The sequence below is a fragment of the Lycorma delicatula genome, chromosome 12 (assembly GCF_047948215.1).
Source record: "Lycorma delicatula isolate Av1 chromosome 12, ASM4794821v1, whole genome shotgun sequence".
Lineage (NCBI taxonomy): Eukaryota > Metazoa > Arthropoda > Insecta > Hemiptera > Fulgoridae > Lycorma > Lycorma delicatula.
This window is the reverse complement of record NC_134466.1, coordinates 56,225,984-56,244,606: the sequence shown is the minus strand read 5'-3', so window position 1 is coordinate 56,244,606 and position 18,623 is coordinate 56,225,984. Positions and strand designations below refer to the sequence as shown.

Here is an 18,623-nt window from a genome sequence, read left to right as displayed (position 1 = left end):
TAGTTAATAAAAAATATATTATAAAAAAAATTATACTAAATCAAATCTAATATTTTTTTTTTTCAGGATCAAAGGAGGAATAATAAATACGTAAGTAATCAAAAAATAAAATTCAATTCATTGATTCTCTATACCATAATTTTTGGAATTCGGATTTCAAAATGCATTCTTTTCTACACAGTTCATCTAAAAACCTCTTTATTTTTATGTATTTTTCTTTTTCTTTACAATATATTTAACCCTACAATCAGCATGAGCCTACAATCGACTATGTTCATTGCATCTTGTGTTGCCAACTCTGAAAGTCTTTACCACAATAAGGCCTTCGTTAATCCTAGTTATTCTAATGAATATTTATTTAAATATTAATTAGAAAAATTGAATTTATTATATATGTTTACAAATATTCATTTATTTGAACAAAATCTATTTGAATTTGAAGTTGTGTAGCACAATTTGATACGATGGACTTTTGATACTTTAAATACTTTTTAAATACTCTATCAGTTATTTACCTGAATCTATCCTGTATTTCAGCAGAGTGAATAAATAAAGCAAAAGCTCTACATATGTATATACTGAAATTTTACAAAAACAAATATTTGTTAAGGACTTTATAGTTCTTCATCCATAAATATTTAAAAAATGAACACTTTTAGGAGTATTTTAACAACTGTAAGTTGTACCACAACTAAAATAACGAACAGTTTATCAGGATTAAAAGAAAATTATTATATATATACTAAATCAAGCTTACTGTTTTTCAATATATTCCCCATTTTGTAATGATACTCGGCAATGGTATATCATCTATTGTTAAAGAGATACAATAGACGAACTTTTGTTAGTGTCGAATTTCCTGGGTCACAGAAGCCGATAAATCTTTGAAACTGCTAAAATGAATACCTAGCAATATTTTTTCAGCTTAGGAAAGAGATCGAAGTCCGGAGAGCGCAAGTCAGGACTGTATGGTGAATGGCAAAGGGTTTTTCAATTGTAATCAAAGAATATAACAACGAAAGCGCTCGCAATATGTGGGCACACATAGTCATGCAAAATTGACACACCAGTGTCAATTGTTTTTGGATGTAGTTTTCAATTTTTCGGTAGTTTCAAATAACCGAATAAAATTTCTGTAGTAAGAAGTCACATTTATACTATTTGAAAGTCTGTCCAAAGTAATAACACCATCCTTATCGGAAGGGAAAAATTGTCATTTCTTTATACATTTGACTGCATGCGACGACATTTCTTTGGTCTCCAAGAATTTTGAGTATTCCAAACACCGTTTTGTGACTTCAGTAAATCGAAATCACGTTAATGTTTCATCAGTAGTCATTCATTTAAGAACTGCTCGCCTTCTCTTTCGTAACGAGAAAGTAGTTCTCTAGCAATGTTGTCGCTTGTTATGCTATTCAGTTGATATAGAATTCGTTGAACCGCGACCTTTTTGTTTCAAATGTTCCGTTAAAATGTAGTGTACTGTAGGGTTTTTTGAATTGCGGTTTTATTTTTTATTTCTTTATCATGCAACGGTCTTCATTGATCACCGTGGCAACATTATTGATGCAATTCTTTTATAATGTAATATACCAGAGACATAGCCGCTGGGGTCCCCCAAGGAGCAGTGCTTTCGTCATTCTTGTTCACGGCCTACGTCAAGGATGTGCCGCTGTCGGAAGGAGTCAAAATAGCTCTATTCGCAGACGCACGCATATTATTATGAATCCAGAAGTGTAGATTACGCGATCGAGACACTCCAAAGGCAATTGGATCTAGTAGAGCCGTGGCTCGATATGTGGAGAACCAAGGTCAACGGTGAAAAATCGGTGGCAGTGATGTTCACATACAAGACACGTGCTCCAGCCAGGCAGCTGCAAATCTCAGGAGAGAAAATCCCCTTTGGGAAAACAGTCAAGTACTTGGGATTAGTCCTGGATAAACGGCTTACTTTAGGAGAACATGTTAAATATGTGACCCAAAGGACAAAGGCCGTCGGACCTCACTATACCCAGTACTGAGCAGTGCCAGCCAATATCCACTGGCGACCAAATTGCTCATTTTTTCGGTTATACGTTTTGCCGATTCTAACATATGCTTACCCGAAATGGAGAGTTTTGTTGAACTCCACGCTTCAAACTAAATTAGAAGCCTCCAAAACAAAGCGTTGCAGACGATATTTGGAGCACCGTGGTTCGTCAGAAACGTCACCCTTCGCTACCATGCAGGACAACACACCGTATCCGAGGTGGGGGAGGCGCAGGCACGCGGTCTGTTCAGGATAGTGGCCGTGTCCAAACACGGCCATCTCCGGGACATCTGCCGAGAGGACCGTACTCCACAGGGTAGAAGAAAACGGCCTCATGCCGTATTAAACGAACCACCGTGAAGAGACGGTACGAGAGTCAAAAAATGGCAAACCAGGCTTAGGAGCCTCTATATCGCGTTAACCTATAATTGGACACCGCGCGAAAATTCCGGCCGCGAAAGTGACCGGAATTTATAGTTTTAACAAAATTAAATTTTGTTAAAACTATAAAAAGCCAGATAACACCCCACACCGTCCCACGAAGAGACCACATTTTCATTCAGTCAGCATATGCGACTCCCTCCGAAGAACGGGGCGCATTTCCTCCTCCAAATAATTAACGCCCTGGTAGGCGTATTCCTGCTAGCCGATAGGTGCTGGTACCGAAAGGACTTCAGCGGATGGACTGAAGGGGAATCACGCAGGGATTACTAGGCTCAAAAGCTTAGTCTCCCACGGTCAGAACCAGTAAATAAATTTCACGCTGGTCCATACGGATAAGAATGCAGATTACCAAATCCGTCCATAAATAAAACCTAAAATTTATAACCGCCACTAAATAACCGATGAAACACGCCCGATAATAAAAAGATACAGCAGCAAGGGACATTGTCCAGGTTCTGCGATCTGTAGGGAGAAATATTGAAACTCCCGCCATTCTTGCGTTCCGTTCCGTTCCACAATGTAATATATAGTGAAGTTCTTACTACCATATTCATTAGTTTTGCTCTCACATTTGTGTTTTAATATTCCTATAATGCTTATATCTATTTTTCAAAGTAGTAGTGAAAGGTTTATAATTTACGAAATACTCTGTCTCTGAAATACTTCAGTTAATGAAACCTTTACAATCCAGAATTCTATGGGTATTTCTTTATGGAATAGCCTAAGGGCCGTCTCCAAAGTTCGATATAATTTGATAATGTAAAAACACAAATAGCCAATGAATTATCAACCGAATTATCCTTATGACTACAAAAATTTTCCCAATTATCTTGAATCAAAAATTGTTTTAACAGATTTATATTAACTTTTTTACCGTTAATTCTCTTAACATTATATTATGTATTATGAATCCTGTCATAACCCATGAGGAAATTGATTGGAAAAGTGATCAGTTAGTAGTTTTAAAAATATTTCATAATTAAATTATTTCCGTAAATGTTTACAAAAGTAGTTTTCCATACATATATCCCATGGTATTTTTCATATCAGTATAATATATGATTCTACTCCAATTATGCTCATAATTTTTATATATTTATAAATTAAAGGATTGACCTTCATTTCACTGTTAGTATAGCCTGCCAGTAGTGAGTTCATATTCCTGGTTAATTTGCTGATTAATTAACTAAACCAATGAGAAATGAATTTATGTCAGTTTCGATAGGTGATTTATAAATCGCAATCGGTTATAACAAATCACAATTATCAATTTTTATTTTAATGCTTACTTCATTATCGCGGAGTTCGTAAGAACTTCGTCGGTAAGAGGAGACGAAGTCAACGAAGTACGTTTACAGTTCTAAACATGACCTAACCTAACAGTGAAATGAAAATTGGAAAAAATAAGCGTGAAAATATTATATTTCAGTTTAATTAGATTAGTAATAAAGAATACTTTCAAAAATTACCTAGAATTTTGTTAGAAAATTTTTTTTTTTACATTTGATGAACTATGGGTATGGAACACGAGTATGTCATTTTATTCATTTTTTTTTAATGTACCTTTTCGAACCGCGCCGATAGATAGCAGTACTTCATAGTACTAGGTAGCGTACAAAAACTTGATAATGTACTTGAATAATAAAATTTAAAAGAAATATACGATACATTTTTTTAATAGTAAATGGCGTTATGCAAATGAAAGTACTGCAGATGTTTTTTTAATTCCCATCTCTTCTTTAAAAAAATAAATAAATAAAACTATTAGTTTAAAAGAGATTATATAATTTTATTAACAAAGGAATGAATAAAACAGAAATAAATTCGATTGGTAAAATCCAGGGTTACACTTGCAAAGTAAGTGCAATATTACATCACGGATATTCGATTCTAAAGGTCATACTAGTTTTATTAAAAAAGGAAAAATATAGTATGAAGCGAATGATATGACTCTCAACAAAAATAAATTGGCCGTGAAATTCAATTTGTTTGTTCTAAGGCAATAAATGTTAATAATAAATCTATAAGATAAAACCAATAATTCATAAAAAAATAATCTAACAAAACGCAGTGATATCCAAAAAAAATTACAAACCGTACGATAAGAGTCTCCCGCTCCAAAAACAAAAAATTCGTCGAACCGAGACTGTACAAGACTACACTCATAAATATCATCCTCTGAGGTATTATCTGAAAGGTAATTACCGGGGCTAAACAGGAAAAGAAAAAATAGATATCATCTCTTCCGCTCAAAAAACAACATTTTCTGTAATATAAATAAAACTGTTTTTAACAATACGATATTGATATCCAAAATGGTAAGACATTTCTATTATCAAAATCTGTTATTACTTTAGAATTTTCTTTAAAAAAAATACACGTTAAATATATGTAATAAACAGTAAATGTGCAATAATAGATAATAAACAATGTTTAAGAATTTCATATAATAAGCAAAAAACTCTTACCGGCCCGATTTCATTTATATGTAGTGCATATCACGTTTACAGAAATAATACGATTCTTATGATTATACGTTGTTTAATAAATGAAATCGGACCGGTAAGAGATTTTTAATAATTTTTTACTTATTATATGGAACGCTTATTGGTTATTATCTACTAGCTTTTACCCGCGGCTTCGCTCGCGGTGAACCTTTAAACGAAATACGCGAGCAACTATTTCATGTCGATCAGTGACTTTTTGCCCGGACATTAGCTCTTTAGTTTCATCCTGCCACGAAGGATTATAGGTAAAAGTTACAAAGAAGTCAGGCCTGCCGTAAGTGCGTACATAAGCGAAAGCGTCTTGAGTGTATTCATGCAGATAACGGGGACTGTTCAAAAAAGTAGAAGGCAGAATAACCATCTTGCCTATGTCGTTAGGTCTAATATTACCATCTGCGCTAATCGCATCTTGTAGATGAATGTAATTTTCAGCTCGTAATTTCGTCTGGTTTATAGAAATATAACGAAGGCGTTCGCTCTCTACTTTAATATACATATCTACCAAGAATTCATGAAAGAGTTGCCTTGACAGCGAAAGGAGATTGAAGTCGTGCTCTCGAAGCACCATGTGATACGCATAGAAATCCATGCAGGAAACATTTTATAGAGAACTGGCTGTCTTGTTGTTGGATTAATGATTGGAGTATTGAAATAATATCCTGGCTCACCTTTACTAAAAATTAACGGGTACTGCAAAGTATCATAAAATTGAGTATCGGCTACGCGTTTCAGCGTATTATCATGTGCCCGTAACACTGTCTCGTGGAGAGCATGGGTCACCAGTAACCAAAACAGCAACTTCAATGATCATCGGCGCATTATAACGCCTCTCATGTTCGCCACGTGGAGTCCGATCAGCATGAGTGACCACTTTGTAATTATCTGGAGGCCAGTTTTCTATTGCACTTTTAAAGGTATTTACCAAAAAATTGTGGCTGTGTAACATTCGTTGAATTTTCAATACTGTATCTCTTTCGACTCCTTCAATATACTGACAACGACGTTTTACTTCATTTTTTTCATCACCCGTAAAATACATCTGCAAAAATTTATGATCGTTATCTGCTGGCAAAAGTGATCCAATTTGATGATATTCTGTCCTTGTACAGTAAAAGTTGGTGAAAATCCGGGCATTCTTATCACTTTATCTACTCCAAAGGATGTCATTTGGAATACGATTTTTTCACTGTAATACCGTCGGTACTACAGTGTTGGATTGGCACTTTATTTCATTTACTTACTAAATGAACGCCAGGTGGCATTGAATTTGGTCAAATTTTTTGTCGGACGATCATACCTACCAATATAATTTTTTTTTACCCTCCCGAAAAAATATTATTTTTTTTACTAAAAGGTGTCCTATGTCATTCGCAATACCTTTTGAGAATATGTGTACGAAGTTTCATGATTATCGGTTGATTAGTTTCTGCGTGAAAGTGTAACAAACAAACAAACTCACATTCATATTTATAATATTAGTAAGGATTATTATTATCTATTACATATATTTAACATGTATTTTTTTCAAAGAAAATTCTAAATTAATAACAGATTTTGATAAAAGAAATGTTGTGCCTTTCCGTTTTTGATATCAGTATCGTTTTTTTAAAAACAGTTTTATTTATATTACAGATCATTTTGTTTTTTGAGCGGAAGAGATGATATCTATTTTTTCTTTTCGTGTTTAGCCCCGGTAATTACCTTTCAGATAATACCTCAGAGGATGATATTAATGAGTGTAGTCTTGTACAGACCCGGTTCGACCATTCCTGAGATATTTGGTTAATTAAAACCCAACAACCAAAGAATAGGGCTTGAACGCTGGAACTCTCGACTTCCAAATCAGCTGATTTGGGAAGACGGATTCACCATTAGACCAACCCGGTGGGTTGGAAGAAATGATATCTGCGAGACTCTTACCGTACGGGTTACAATTTCATTGTAATTTTTTTGGATGTTCCAATTACAATTTACATGAAACGATATAAAATTTAGATTATCTTTGATAAAAATACACGAGCCATCATATTTATTAAGTTTACAGCATTTGTTTATGATTTTGTAAGCCGTCTGAAGAAAAATAAAACGACATATGACAGGTTATTTTAGTTTTTATTAAAATTATAGTTTCAAAGTATGTTTTAAAATGATATAACCGATAAACAAATTCATAAATGTGAAATAAAACAAATTATTACTCCGAATCTTTATTTCTAAATTATTAAAAATTTAATTCCTTTTTTACCTGAAATTCGGATTATAATCAAATAACTGTCAATTTTATCTCTTATTGGAACGTAATAAGCCACGATATCACTCACATAACTAAACCAAAACATCATAAAACTTTTTGGAATAACACATTAAATATCATAAAATTTCAAAATTACATTCGGCAGACGAATTTCTTTCAGTCAAATTGGCCGTTACATCTCTGAAGTATTTACAGATCCCTTAAATTTGATATCCTTCCAAGGAGGACCGTCCACCTTGCTATCGAATTTTTCCAATTTGAATCCAGCGTTTTTATAACTGTTCCTTTTAATAAACAACTTGACTTTGTAGAGAAGGTTTAGATAATATTGCGAGAGAATCTCATTAATGTACGCCAGTCCGTCAGGTAAATCCCTTTTAATATGCGAAGAAGTAAGTTTTTCAAAGCATTAACATATTTACTGCTTTTTATTTTTTGTCAGAATCTTCACTGTCCACTCAACCACTTTTTATCGGTAACACAGAAATTAAAACTGACTATATTGGAAAAAGTTTTGTTTTATCTTACAGGCAGCCCACGTGCGATGCGTTAATGTTAGGTTTATTTTATAAATTCCAAATCGTTAAGCTTGCTTCAGTCTACTTTACTACTCATGTTTGACTAATTGTTTTACTACTTCCTAAACCTCGGTCCGCAATAATTAATTCTCTCTTTGATTCTTTTCAGCTAGATAAGATTTTAAAGTTTTGAAAATTCGTCGATTTTTTCAGCTTTTCGCAGTTAAAAAATTTTTTCTTTGACTTTCATATTTTAGCATTATCTCCTTTTAATTTCTTTTCCATTTATACTTTTTGTATATTATATATTAGTTTCTCCATCGCAGCTTCTTCCTCGCTATATAATTACTTGCGTTTCCCGTCGTGGTCATGGGATATTTAACCGGTCATGGGTCCTTCCCTTGCCCTTAACGTCTAGCCAGAGAGCTCTGCCCTTTGGACCTCGCTATGTTCATTAAACTCATGCATGTGAAAATAATAATGATGAATAAAAATCAAAGCCTGTTTAATTTATAAAAAAATATCAGAACGCTGTGATTTCTTTAGAGCAATAATTTGGTCAATACAGAACCCGAAACTTTGAGTGATCAAATTATCTGGGTTTCAAATAGTCGGTATCCATACATAAAAATATTAGTTGTAACTGGTTATCCTTACTTCATACGGGTAAAAATGTATTTTGCCCGGTTCTCAGCGTTACCCGGCAAACACCACTTGGAGATGATTGTACTTTGTTTCTCATTCTGTTTTTTATTCTTTTAATTACTTTTATTTTATTTTATTTTTTTAATTATGTAACCGTAAGCAGATGAAGCCAGTGGCGTCGTACATACAACAGTGGCAGTAATTGAATTTGTTGAGCCGCCGCGCCGTACACCTTTACACCTGTTAAAAATAAAAATTCAAAAAATTCCGAAAATAGTTTATAAATATTTATCTGAAGAGTATTTTCAAGCCCCAATCTAGTGAATATCTCTTTTAGTTTAGTCAGATTGGGGAAAATTTGCAATCTCTGTTCAAATTTGTTACCTTTATTCACCACTTTCAAGGTCAAATTTAGAAAATTCTGCAAGTTTTTTTTCAATATTACATGAAAATTACATAAACCAAAAATCAATTTCTTGTCTTCGTTGGTTACAGAGAAATTACAAAAATTGTAAATTTCATTGTTACTCCATTTTAACTCTTTAAACTCGAAATTTCAAAAATATTTCTCAGTATATACTTACACCGTAAAAAGAAGAACATATATACAAGTTTTCCTCAATAAACCTTTAGTAGTTTTTGCTGGGCGTTGATTAAACAGTCAGTCATCAGTCAATCAGAACAAGTTGTTCTGATAGGCTTAGATATATATATATATATATATATATATATATATATATATATTATCGCCGAATGGCTACGAAGGCACGTAATTCATAACCTTGTGGTGGCCTTGAAAAGGGCCGTTTTTTGCGTTAGCTCTGAGAAGATCTGTTGGGTCCGGAAGCTGGCCTTTAGCGAAGTCGGGGACTTGCGGCTCGTCCATTGAAGTCCGACCGGGCTTTCCCTCAACGGCAGTTGGGTCCCCACTACAGAGTGGCAGTAGTGGCCCCCAGACCACCCGCAGTGTCGGTCGTCCTTCGCCGGCGCGGCCGAGGCGGTTCTCCCCGAGCGATCCCACGCTGAGCCGGCTCCTACTGAGTACACCGGCCATGGCGAGCTGAAGCTGGAGCGGGAAGGTAGAGTCTGCGTCCAGCTACTCCTTTGGCGGGCCGGCCAGGGCTGTTGCTCCGGCGGGGATGTTGACAACCGCCTGGAGGTCCCACGTTGAGCCGGCCAGGGAACTTCTTCTGTCTTCTTCATCTACTTCAGGTGGTTGTCGACGAAGAATTGGATTCACTCTTAGGGTGCACGCTCTTTTATTGGTTCCTGAGAGTGGTGGGGCTGCAGCGCAGCAATGGTGGGAGAACTGCGCGGTGGGAGTGATGCTTGTATCAGCGCCTCCGTGTACTGTGCGTCTCGTTCAGATCGTTGCTACCGTTATCGCCCGCCGTTATTATATTAGGCATATATGTGGTAACAATATACTGAATATACTACTGAAAGAACTAAAGAACTATAATGATTTTTGTTCCGATATTATACTTTCGTTAATTTATTTTGAAATGGAAAAATGTTACTGTACTTGTGACCTTGAATACAATGTTAATGTATTATTGAAAATTAATAATTTTTTATGTTTTTAATTTTTTATATCTTTTGTTTATTTTGACAAACACTGCAATAGAAATTACTGAATAATTGCTACGTTTAAGATAGCCCTCGTGTCCCTTTCTGGAGTAAAAAAAAAACGTATAAATTGACAAAAAAGGTGAATTTATTATACCTGTCTTGAGAATCTCATTTTTTATTTTATTCTGTCTAATTCTGTCATAAGCCAACGTCTACTAAGTTTAACAGACTGTTGACATTCTAATGATGTAACAGGCAAAGGTAGATTGCCACTAACTTGTCCAGTCTGACTATGCACAACTGCTTTCGTTTGTTGGTGCTGTAATAGTTACTGCTGAATCTTATGAGAACCCTGTAACAAATATCAGTAAATTTAAGTAATATGTACTAATATATATAAAATTAAAACTAGAAAAAATTACTATAATTGTTCTTGTTATTTTAAAATTTATATTTTTTATTGTGCAAAAGAACAAGGAATACAAAATTTTCATCACACCCTCCACCATTTAAGGGAATTATAATTTACTACTTCATACAATACCTACCCATGTATGTGTTATGTATTTAAAATTATTTATACATGAATTTTAAATTATATTTTAATAAATTTACACTTTTTTCAGCAAAAAAAAATCGATATTATCAGGAATCGATATTACTACAACGTGAGTAAGTTTTATTATATTCTTTTACATCAATATGTACGAAGAGATTGAAATATGAACAAGAATTTAATTTATCGAATTCCATCAAGTAACTTGCTTACTCATTTCTGTGTGTAATCTTCTGCTATTATCATGCACACTTTACACTGCTCAGGAAGCTCTTTTTATGCCAAAAGTGTAATCTTTCGATCGCATATTGCCCTACATTCATACATTTCGATAACTTCTTATTCGAATCAAATTTTTTCACTTCTGACAATTCTTTAAGTCAGCCAAACAATTGACACCTTAATGGTACTATCTCCATCGATGTCGATGACTAGTAGCACACCCTACTTAAACTCTTTCAGTATTTCCAAGTTAAAGCATAAATGTAAGAATGAATATAGTTCTCTTGAAGCAAAATCTTCCAGGCTTCATTTTATCTTATAACGCAAGAGCATAATACTTAGCGATGATTGTTCTTTGTTCTGTAAAAAAGATGTGGTAGAGTATCCCTTGTTAAAATCCCTAATAATATTCCCATTATTTCCACAGAAAAAATTTAGTTTTGTTTTGTATAATGTAAATGTACTCAAAGATTGCGACTGAATATTCATGTTTTGATACTAGGGCAAAATAGTAAATCAATATTTCATTGCAGTTTAATATGAATTCTAAGCTATCCTATTCATATTACTGTATACACTGGATGATAAAACAAATTAATTCGTACAACAAAAACGATTTATGAGGATGGCATCCTTCATTTAATAATTTTTTTTTTTTTAATTTATTTATTTGAGATTAATTTAAATAAAGAAAAAAATTTCACTACCATCAGTAGAAAGATTTTTTGAAGTCTGAGATGGTACTCTAGTATCCCAACATTTATAAAAGCATTTATTTTAATGCTATGTCATTGCACCATTGATTTTGAAAAGTTACATGTAAATGAAATCAACCACGTAAGGGTATGAAAATGGTTTTTTAATTTTGGTCGAATAAAATCCTATCTGTATGAAAAGTAGATAAAAATTTTATTTTATATTTATTTCACTTTATATTTTGTTATATAAAGAATATTTTCTGCTTTTATGAATTTGTGGTGGCTAGTGATCGCCCTCCACCTAAGGTGAAACCAAGTAGTAAATATAATATATTTAGCATGTGTAGTAATGAATATGTAGAAGAATAAGAGATATTTGATTACTTATTGGACAGATTTTTCGGCAATCTTCTTCTTGCATTGAAAGTATTTCAAAAAGATGTAGGTGAATTTAATACTTAGACTGAAGATTGGAGAGGATAAATATGGTGATATAGGCCATTTTGCTCGGTTTGAGAAATATCTATGGGAGGCATAATCTACTAAAATCTTTCATATGTGAATGAGGCTTACAAGTATAGAAATGTTGGCTATAATTTATACAATCATTTCAAAGTTAAAATCCTTATCTTACCAGCAAATTAAATATATGCTGCTTTCTAGATCTTTTGGTTTTTTCAAACCACCATTAGGAGATTCAAATATTATATTAAAGTCAAAAATTAAAATTAAATTACAGTCATGACAGTTTGCTTTTCAACAGTATACTTAAGAAACTATAGTCTGCTCGATGGATAAAAATATAATAACAGAAATCGTGTTATCAGGGAGGATATTTTAATTAATAAAACTATTATTTCTTTATGTTTATATTTAGGGCATGTTTAAATAATCCGTCTTTTTAAAAAAAAATTTTTGTTCATTAATTGTATTAGAAATTTAAAAAAATTATAATTAATACATTTTATATATTTTTGCCATAGAGGCTTTAAGCCTTTTCTTTTCTTTACCTGTTTAGCCTCCGGTAACTACTGTTCAGATAATACTTCAGAGGATGATATTATATGAGTGTAAATGAAGTGTAGTCTTGTACATTCTCAGTTCGACCATTCCTGAGATGTGTGGTTAATTGAAACCCAACCGCCAAAGAACACCGGTATCCACGATCTAGTATTCAAATCCGTGTAAAAATAACTGGCTTTACTAGGACTTGAACGCTGGAACTCTGGACTTCCAAATCAGCTGATTTGGGAAGTCGCGTTCACCATTAGACTAAGCCGGTGGGTCGAGGCTTTACGCCTGGAATGTCCTTGTAACACCTCAGGTCATTGAAACAGATAAAATATTGGAGAGAAATTTTATGGAATACTCTCTCAGCAATAAAGACTTTTCCTGATGTAACCACTAAATTTAATTGTTATGTGATCATTGCTTTCGTAAGGTTAAGCTAAAAAAGTAGATAAGAAAAACTTTAAGAGGTTGTTCATTAAAAAATAAAAGCAGGTAGTAGCTGTTTGCTTTTCAAGTATTAATTCACCAATTTGCAATTTTTTTTGTTTTATTTTTTGGGTGAAAAACACATTCACATATCACCTCCCAGACTAAACATATAACAAAAAAGAAAACTAATACTAGACAATACAAATATAAAAATCATAAAATTTATGTAAACATACATAAAATATAACGAGATCTAACAAAATGTAAAGGTAACATGAGTAACAAAATGTAACATGAGTAAAACAAAAGTAAAATCAAAAATGATGCTTTTTTTCATATAACAAAAACATTAAATTCTATGTAGAATATAAATACATTGTAGAAATAGCAACACCTGGTTTAAAACTTCCTTATGATTGCCCAGGATATTTGCTCTTTTGATTACTGGAAGACATCATTTAATAGGATTTTAATACAAAAAGAGATGTAATTGTAAACCAGACTGATTACAGTCACCAGGATTTGTTTTAATTGGTCTGGAATATAAGAGTTGGTTTTAGAGTTCTAACCTGTGTAGATAAAAAACTAATAAATTCTTTGTTTATTGAGATTACATCTTGCCTTCTATGTCACATAATTATTCTTTTATTTTTACTGCTGTGACATAGACTGGTCATAGCTATTGCCGATCGCTATATATAAAAAAAATTACATGAAAAAGCGCTAAAGCCTTGCCAGTAATTCAATAGACACCATTTAATGTAAAGATTAGTATAATAAACATGACAGAGTAACTGATCAATCACGATTTTTAAAAATCTTCAAAGTGAATATGAGTGCTCTAGCTCATGATATTGTGAACAACATATATTAGAGTTTTAAGGTTGACAATGAAAATTATTTCAATCCACAAACTTTTGAAATGACAAACTGAACCAGATTTTATAAATACATATTTTATAATTTATTTACAAATATTCTCAGTCTTTCCTGTGACTATGTTCACAGGAATTAGTGGAATTCCAAAAATTTGGTTCGATTAACACTTGAAAAGTTCATACTTTAAATGTTGAATTGCATATGATAGTAATATGGTGATGATTTATTTCTTTTAATGATAGTAATGTTGCATTTTAAAAAAGAGGTATTTCAATAACTTCTCCAATGAGTAAAAGACGATTGATTTGTATGCGTTATTTAGAAAAACTAAAATTAATGTATTCGATACTGCATTTTTAATTAGACCTAGCCATTATTAAAAAGATTGTAAGAATTCTTTTCAAATTTAATGGATTTTATTTTTTTTATGTACAAAAAAATTTCTACGTATATATTAAAATTGTTGTTTTAATAATTATTGATATATTTATTATTAAAAATGTACCAAAAAATGATAAATAATTCATTTCTATTAACTAAATACATTGAATGAATGTGAAACCTATTTTAATTTCAGGATTTCTAATGAATTCTTGAGTACGTTCAAAACTGTGTAAGTATAATTAAATATTTATTAAAATGTCTCACATAGAATAATTTTGTGTGTGTGTGTATTTCATCAATACATATGCACACATTTATACAGATCTATGATATCCATTCTAATGTTTAATGGATGCCAGATTATGTACTCATTCATAATAGACTGGTGAGATGAGTACTTTAATATATTAGTTGCAAGTGACTCAAGCATTTATTTATTGTTATTTTTTATCATTATTATTATTTTAAACTTCACAAGAAAGTAGTAGATTTAATTAGAAGTGTTACATTAATGTGCTCTAAACCTTATTTATTCTTAGTTTTATCTTGATGCAAACAGAGTGATGTTATGAAATGTTTACTAATTTAACATCATACAGTAGAGTAAATAATTAAGAACATGTTCAATGTATGCAGCATTGTACTCATATCAGATCTACAGAAAGTGCCACTGAATTAATTTTATAAACCGCTTTTGCATAAATAATGTGTATTAAATTAGCCTTCTTTTGTGTATTAGTGAGAATAGTCATTTTCGTTAAGATTAGGTTATAATTCCACCTAATCTTAATTTATGAGACCTCCTCTATGAATCATGAGACCTTGCCGTTGGTGAGGGGGCTTGAGTGCTCAGGGATACAGAGTAGCTGGACCGAAGGTGCAACCATATCGGAGAGGTATCTGTTGAGAGCCAGACTAAGGAATGATTCCTGAAAGAGGGCAGCAGCTCTTTCAGTAGTTGTTAGGGGCGTGAGTCACAATGACTTAAACGGCCGTATCAACATCACTCAGTCCTCTGAGTACTGCGCAGCTGAAAGCAATGGAAAACTACAGCTGCTTTTTTTCCAAGAAAATGTGGCTCTCTGCATTTTCACATAGCAACAATGGAGGCGCCTTCCTTGGTAAAATATTCCGGAGGTAAAATAGTCCCCCGTTCGGATCTCCGGGTGGGGACTACTAAGGAAGGGGTCACCAGAAAATTAAAAAATAACATTCTACGAGTCGGAGCGTGGAATGTTAGAAGCTTAAAAAAGGTTGGTAGGCTAGAAAATTTAAAAAGGGAAATGGATAGGGTGAATGTGGATATAGTAGGAATTAGTGAGGTTCGGTGGGAAGAGGAAGGCGACTTTTGGTCAGGTGATTTTAGAGTAATTAACTCAGCGTCAAATAATGGGCAGGCAGGAGTAGGTTTCGTGATGAACAAGAAGATAGGGAGGAGAGTGGAGTATTTCAAAACGCATAGCGATAGAATCATTGTAATAAGGATAAAATCAAAACCTAAACCGACAACGATTGTTAACGTTTATATGCCTACAAGCGCCCATGATGATGATGAGGTAGAGTGTGTATACGAAGAGATTGATGAAGCAATTAAACACGTAAAGGGAGATGAAAATTTAATAATAGTTGGAGATTGGAATGCAAGCATTGGAAAAGGCAAGGAAGAAAATATAGTGGGTGAATACGGGCTGGGCAAAAGGAATGAAAGAGGGGACCGACTTATAGAGTTTTGCACGAAGTATAATTTAGTAATTGCCAACACCCAATTTAAAAATCATAATAGAAGAATATACACTTGGAAAAAGCCAGGCGATACTGGAAGGTATCAGATAGATTATATCATGGTTAAGCAAAGATTTAGAAATCAACTCGTTGACTGCAAAACTTACCCTGGAGCAGACATTGATAGCGACCATAATTTGGTGATAATGAAATGTAGATTGGGGTTTAAAAACCTGAAGAAAAGTTGTCAGATGAATCGGTGGAATTTAGAGAAGCTTGAGGAAGAGGAGGTAAAGAAGATTTTTGAGGAGGACATCGCAAGAGGTCTGAGTAAAAAAGATATGGTAGAAAATGTAGAAGAAGAATGGGAGAATGTTAAAAAGGAAATTCTTAAATCAGCTGAAGCAAACTTAGGCGGAATAAAGAGAACTGGTAGAAAACCTTGGGTTTCAGACGATATATTGCAGCTGATGGATGAACGTAGAAAATATAAGAATGCTAATGATGAAGAAAGTAAAAGGAACTATCGGCAATTAAGAAATGCTATAAATAGGAAATGCAAACTGGCGAAAGAAGAGTGGATTAAAGAAAAGTGTTCAGAAGTGGAAAGAGAAATGAACATTGGTAAAATTGACGGAGCATACAGGAAAGTTAAGGAAAATTTTGGGGTACATAAATTAAAATCTAATAATGTGTTAAACAAAGATGGTACACCAATATATAATACGAAAGGTAAAGTCGATAGATGGGTGGAATATATTGAAGAGTTATACGGAGGAAATGAATTAGAAAATGGTGTTATAGAGGAAGAAGAGGAAGTTGAGGAGGATGAAATGGGAGAAACAATACTGAGATCTGAATTTAAGAGAGCATTAAAAGATTTAAATGGCAGAAAGGCTCCTGGAATAGACGGAATACCTGTAGAATTACTGCGCAGTGCAGGTGAGGAAGCGATTGATAGATTATACAAACTGGTGTGTAATATTTATGAAAAAGGGGAATTTCCGTCAGACTTCAAAAAAAGTGTTATAGTTACGATACCAAAGAAAGCAGGGGCAGATAAATGTGAAGAATAGAGAACAATTAGTTTAACTAGTCATGCATCAAAAATCTTAACTAGAATTTTATACAGAAGAATTGAGAGGAGAGTGGAAGAAGTGTTAGGAGAAGACCAATTTGGTTTCAGGAAAAGTATAGGGACAAGGGAAGCAATTTTAGGCCTCAGATTAATAGTAGAAGGAAGATTAAAGAAAAACAAACCAACATACTTGGCGTTTATAGACCTAGAAAAGGCTTTCGATAACGTAGATTGGAATAAAATGTTCAGCATTTTAAAAAAATTAGGGTTCAAATACAGAGATAGAAGAACAATTGCTAACATGTACAGGAACCAAACAGCAACAATAACAATTGAAGAACATAAGAAAGAAGCCCTAATAAGAAAGGGAGTCCGACAAGGATGTTCCCTATCTCCGTTACTTTTTAATCTTTACATGGAACTAGCAGTTAATGATATTAAAGAACAATTTAGATTCGGAGTAACAGTACAAGGTGAAAAGATAAAGATGCTACGATTTGCTGATGATATAGTAATTCTAGCCGAGAGTAAAAAGGATTTAGAAGAAACAATGAATGGCATAGATGAAGTCCTACGCAAGAACTATCGCATGAAAATAAACAAGAACAAAACAAAAGTAATGAAATGTAGTAGAAATAACGAAGATGGACCCCTGAATGTGAAAATAGGAGGAGAAAAGATTATGGAGGTAGAAGAATTTTGTTATTTGGGAAGTAAAATTACTAAAGATGGACGAAGCAGGAGCGATATAAAATGCCGAATAGCACAAGCTAAACGAGCCTTCAGTAAGAAATATAATTTGTTTACATCAAAAATGAATTTAAATGTCAGGAAAAGATTTTTGAAAGTGTATGTTTGGAGTGTCGCTTTATATGGAAGTGAAACTTGGACAATCGGAGTATCTGAGAAGAAAAGATTAGAAGCTTTTGAAATGTGGTGCTATAGGAGAATGTTAAAAATCAGATGGGTGGATAAAGTGACAAATGAAGAGGTATTGCGGCAAATAGATGAAGAAAGAAGCATTTGGAAGAATATAGTTAAAAGAAGAGACAGACTTATAGGCCACATACTAAGGCATCCTGGAATAGTCGCTTTAATATTGGAAGGACAGGTAGAAGGGAAAAATTGTGTAGGCAGGCCACGTTTGGAGTATGTAAAACAAATTGTTGGGGATGTAGGATGTAGAGGGTATACTGAAATGAAACGACTAGCACTAGATAGGGAATCTTGGAGAGCTGCATCAAACCAGTCAAATGACTGAAGACAAAAAAAAAAAAAAAAAATCTTAATTTTAATTTGTTTGAATGACAATAGAATTAAAGATATAAAAATAAAATACATGTACACAAAAAAAATCAGGTGATTTTTAATATTTGATAATGGTTCATTTTTGACCATTAATAAATACTTATTTTTGAATAAAGAAATGGTTTTCTTTTGCCACAACAGACATGCATATACATGATGCTGGTAGTCATAATGTTACTAATGAATAAATAATTTTTTTATTCTGATCAGTATAATAATACATAATGTAGATCATATCAGAAATAAGAAGGTACACTATTCTGTGGATAAACAAAATATTTCTCAATTATTTTCCTGGATTGATGAAGGGAATCACAGTTAAACATTGATCAGAGGAGCATCACAAAATATACAATTAATTATAAAA

The 18,623-nt window shown here is 33.1% G+C and overlaps 1 protein-coding gene across 7 annotated transcripts in view; it reads left to right on the top strand.

Annotated features, from left to right (window-relative positions):
• The window catches only part of LOC142332853 (uncharacterized), a 75,738-nt gene that overhangs the window by 25,312 nt on the left and 31,803 nt on the right, over positions 1–18,623 (top strand). For 4 of the 7 annotated variants that reach the window (XM_075379515.1, XM_075379520.1, XM_075379514.1 and 1 more), the window contains exons 8-10: positions 67–90; positions 10,596–10,637; positions 14,342–14,377. In XM_075379515.1, the coding sequence (XP_075235630.1) occupies positions 67–90; positions 10,596–10,637; positions 14,342–14,377 (102 nt within the window). The remainder of the gene's footprint in view (positions 1–66; positions 91–10,595; positions 10,638–14,341; positions 14,378–18,623) is intronic. The other 3 variants (XM_075379519.1, XM_075379516.1, XM_075379518.1) reach the window with 2 other exon arrangements.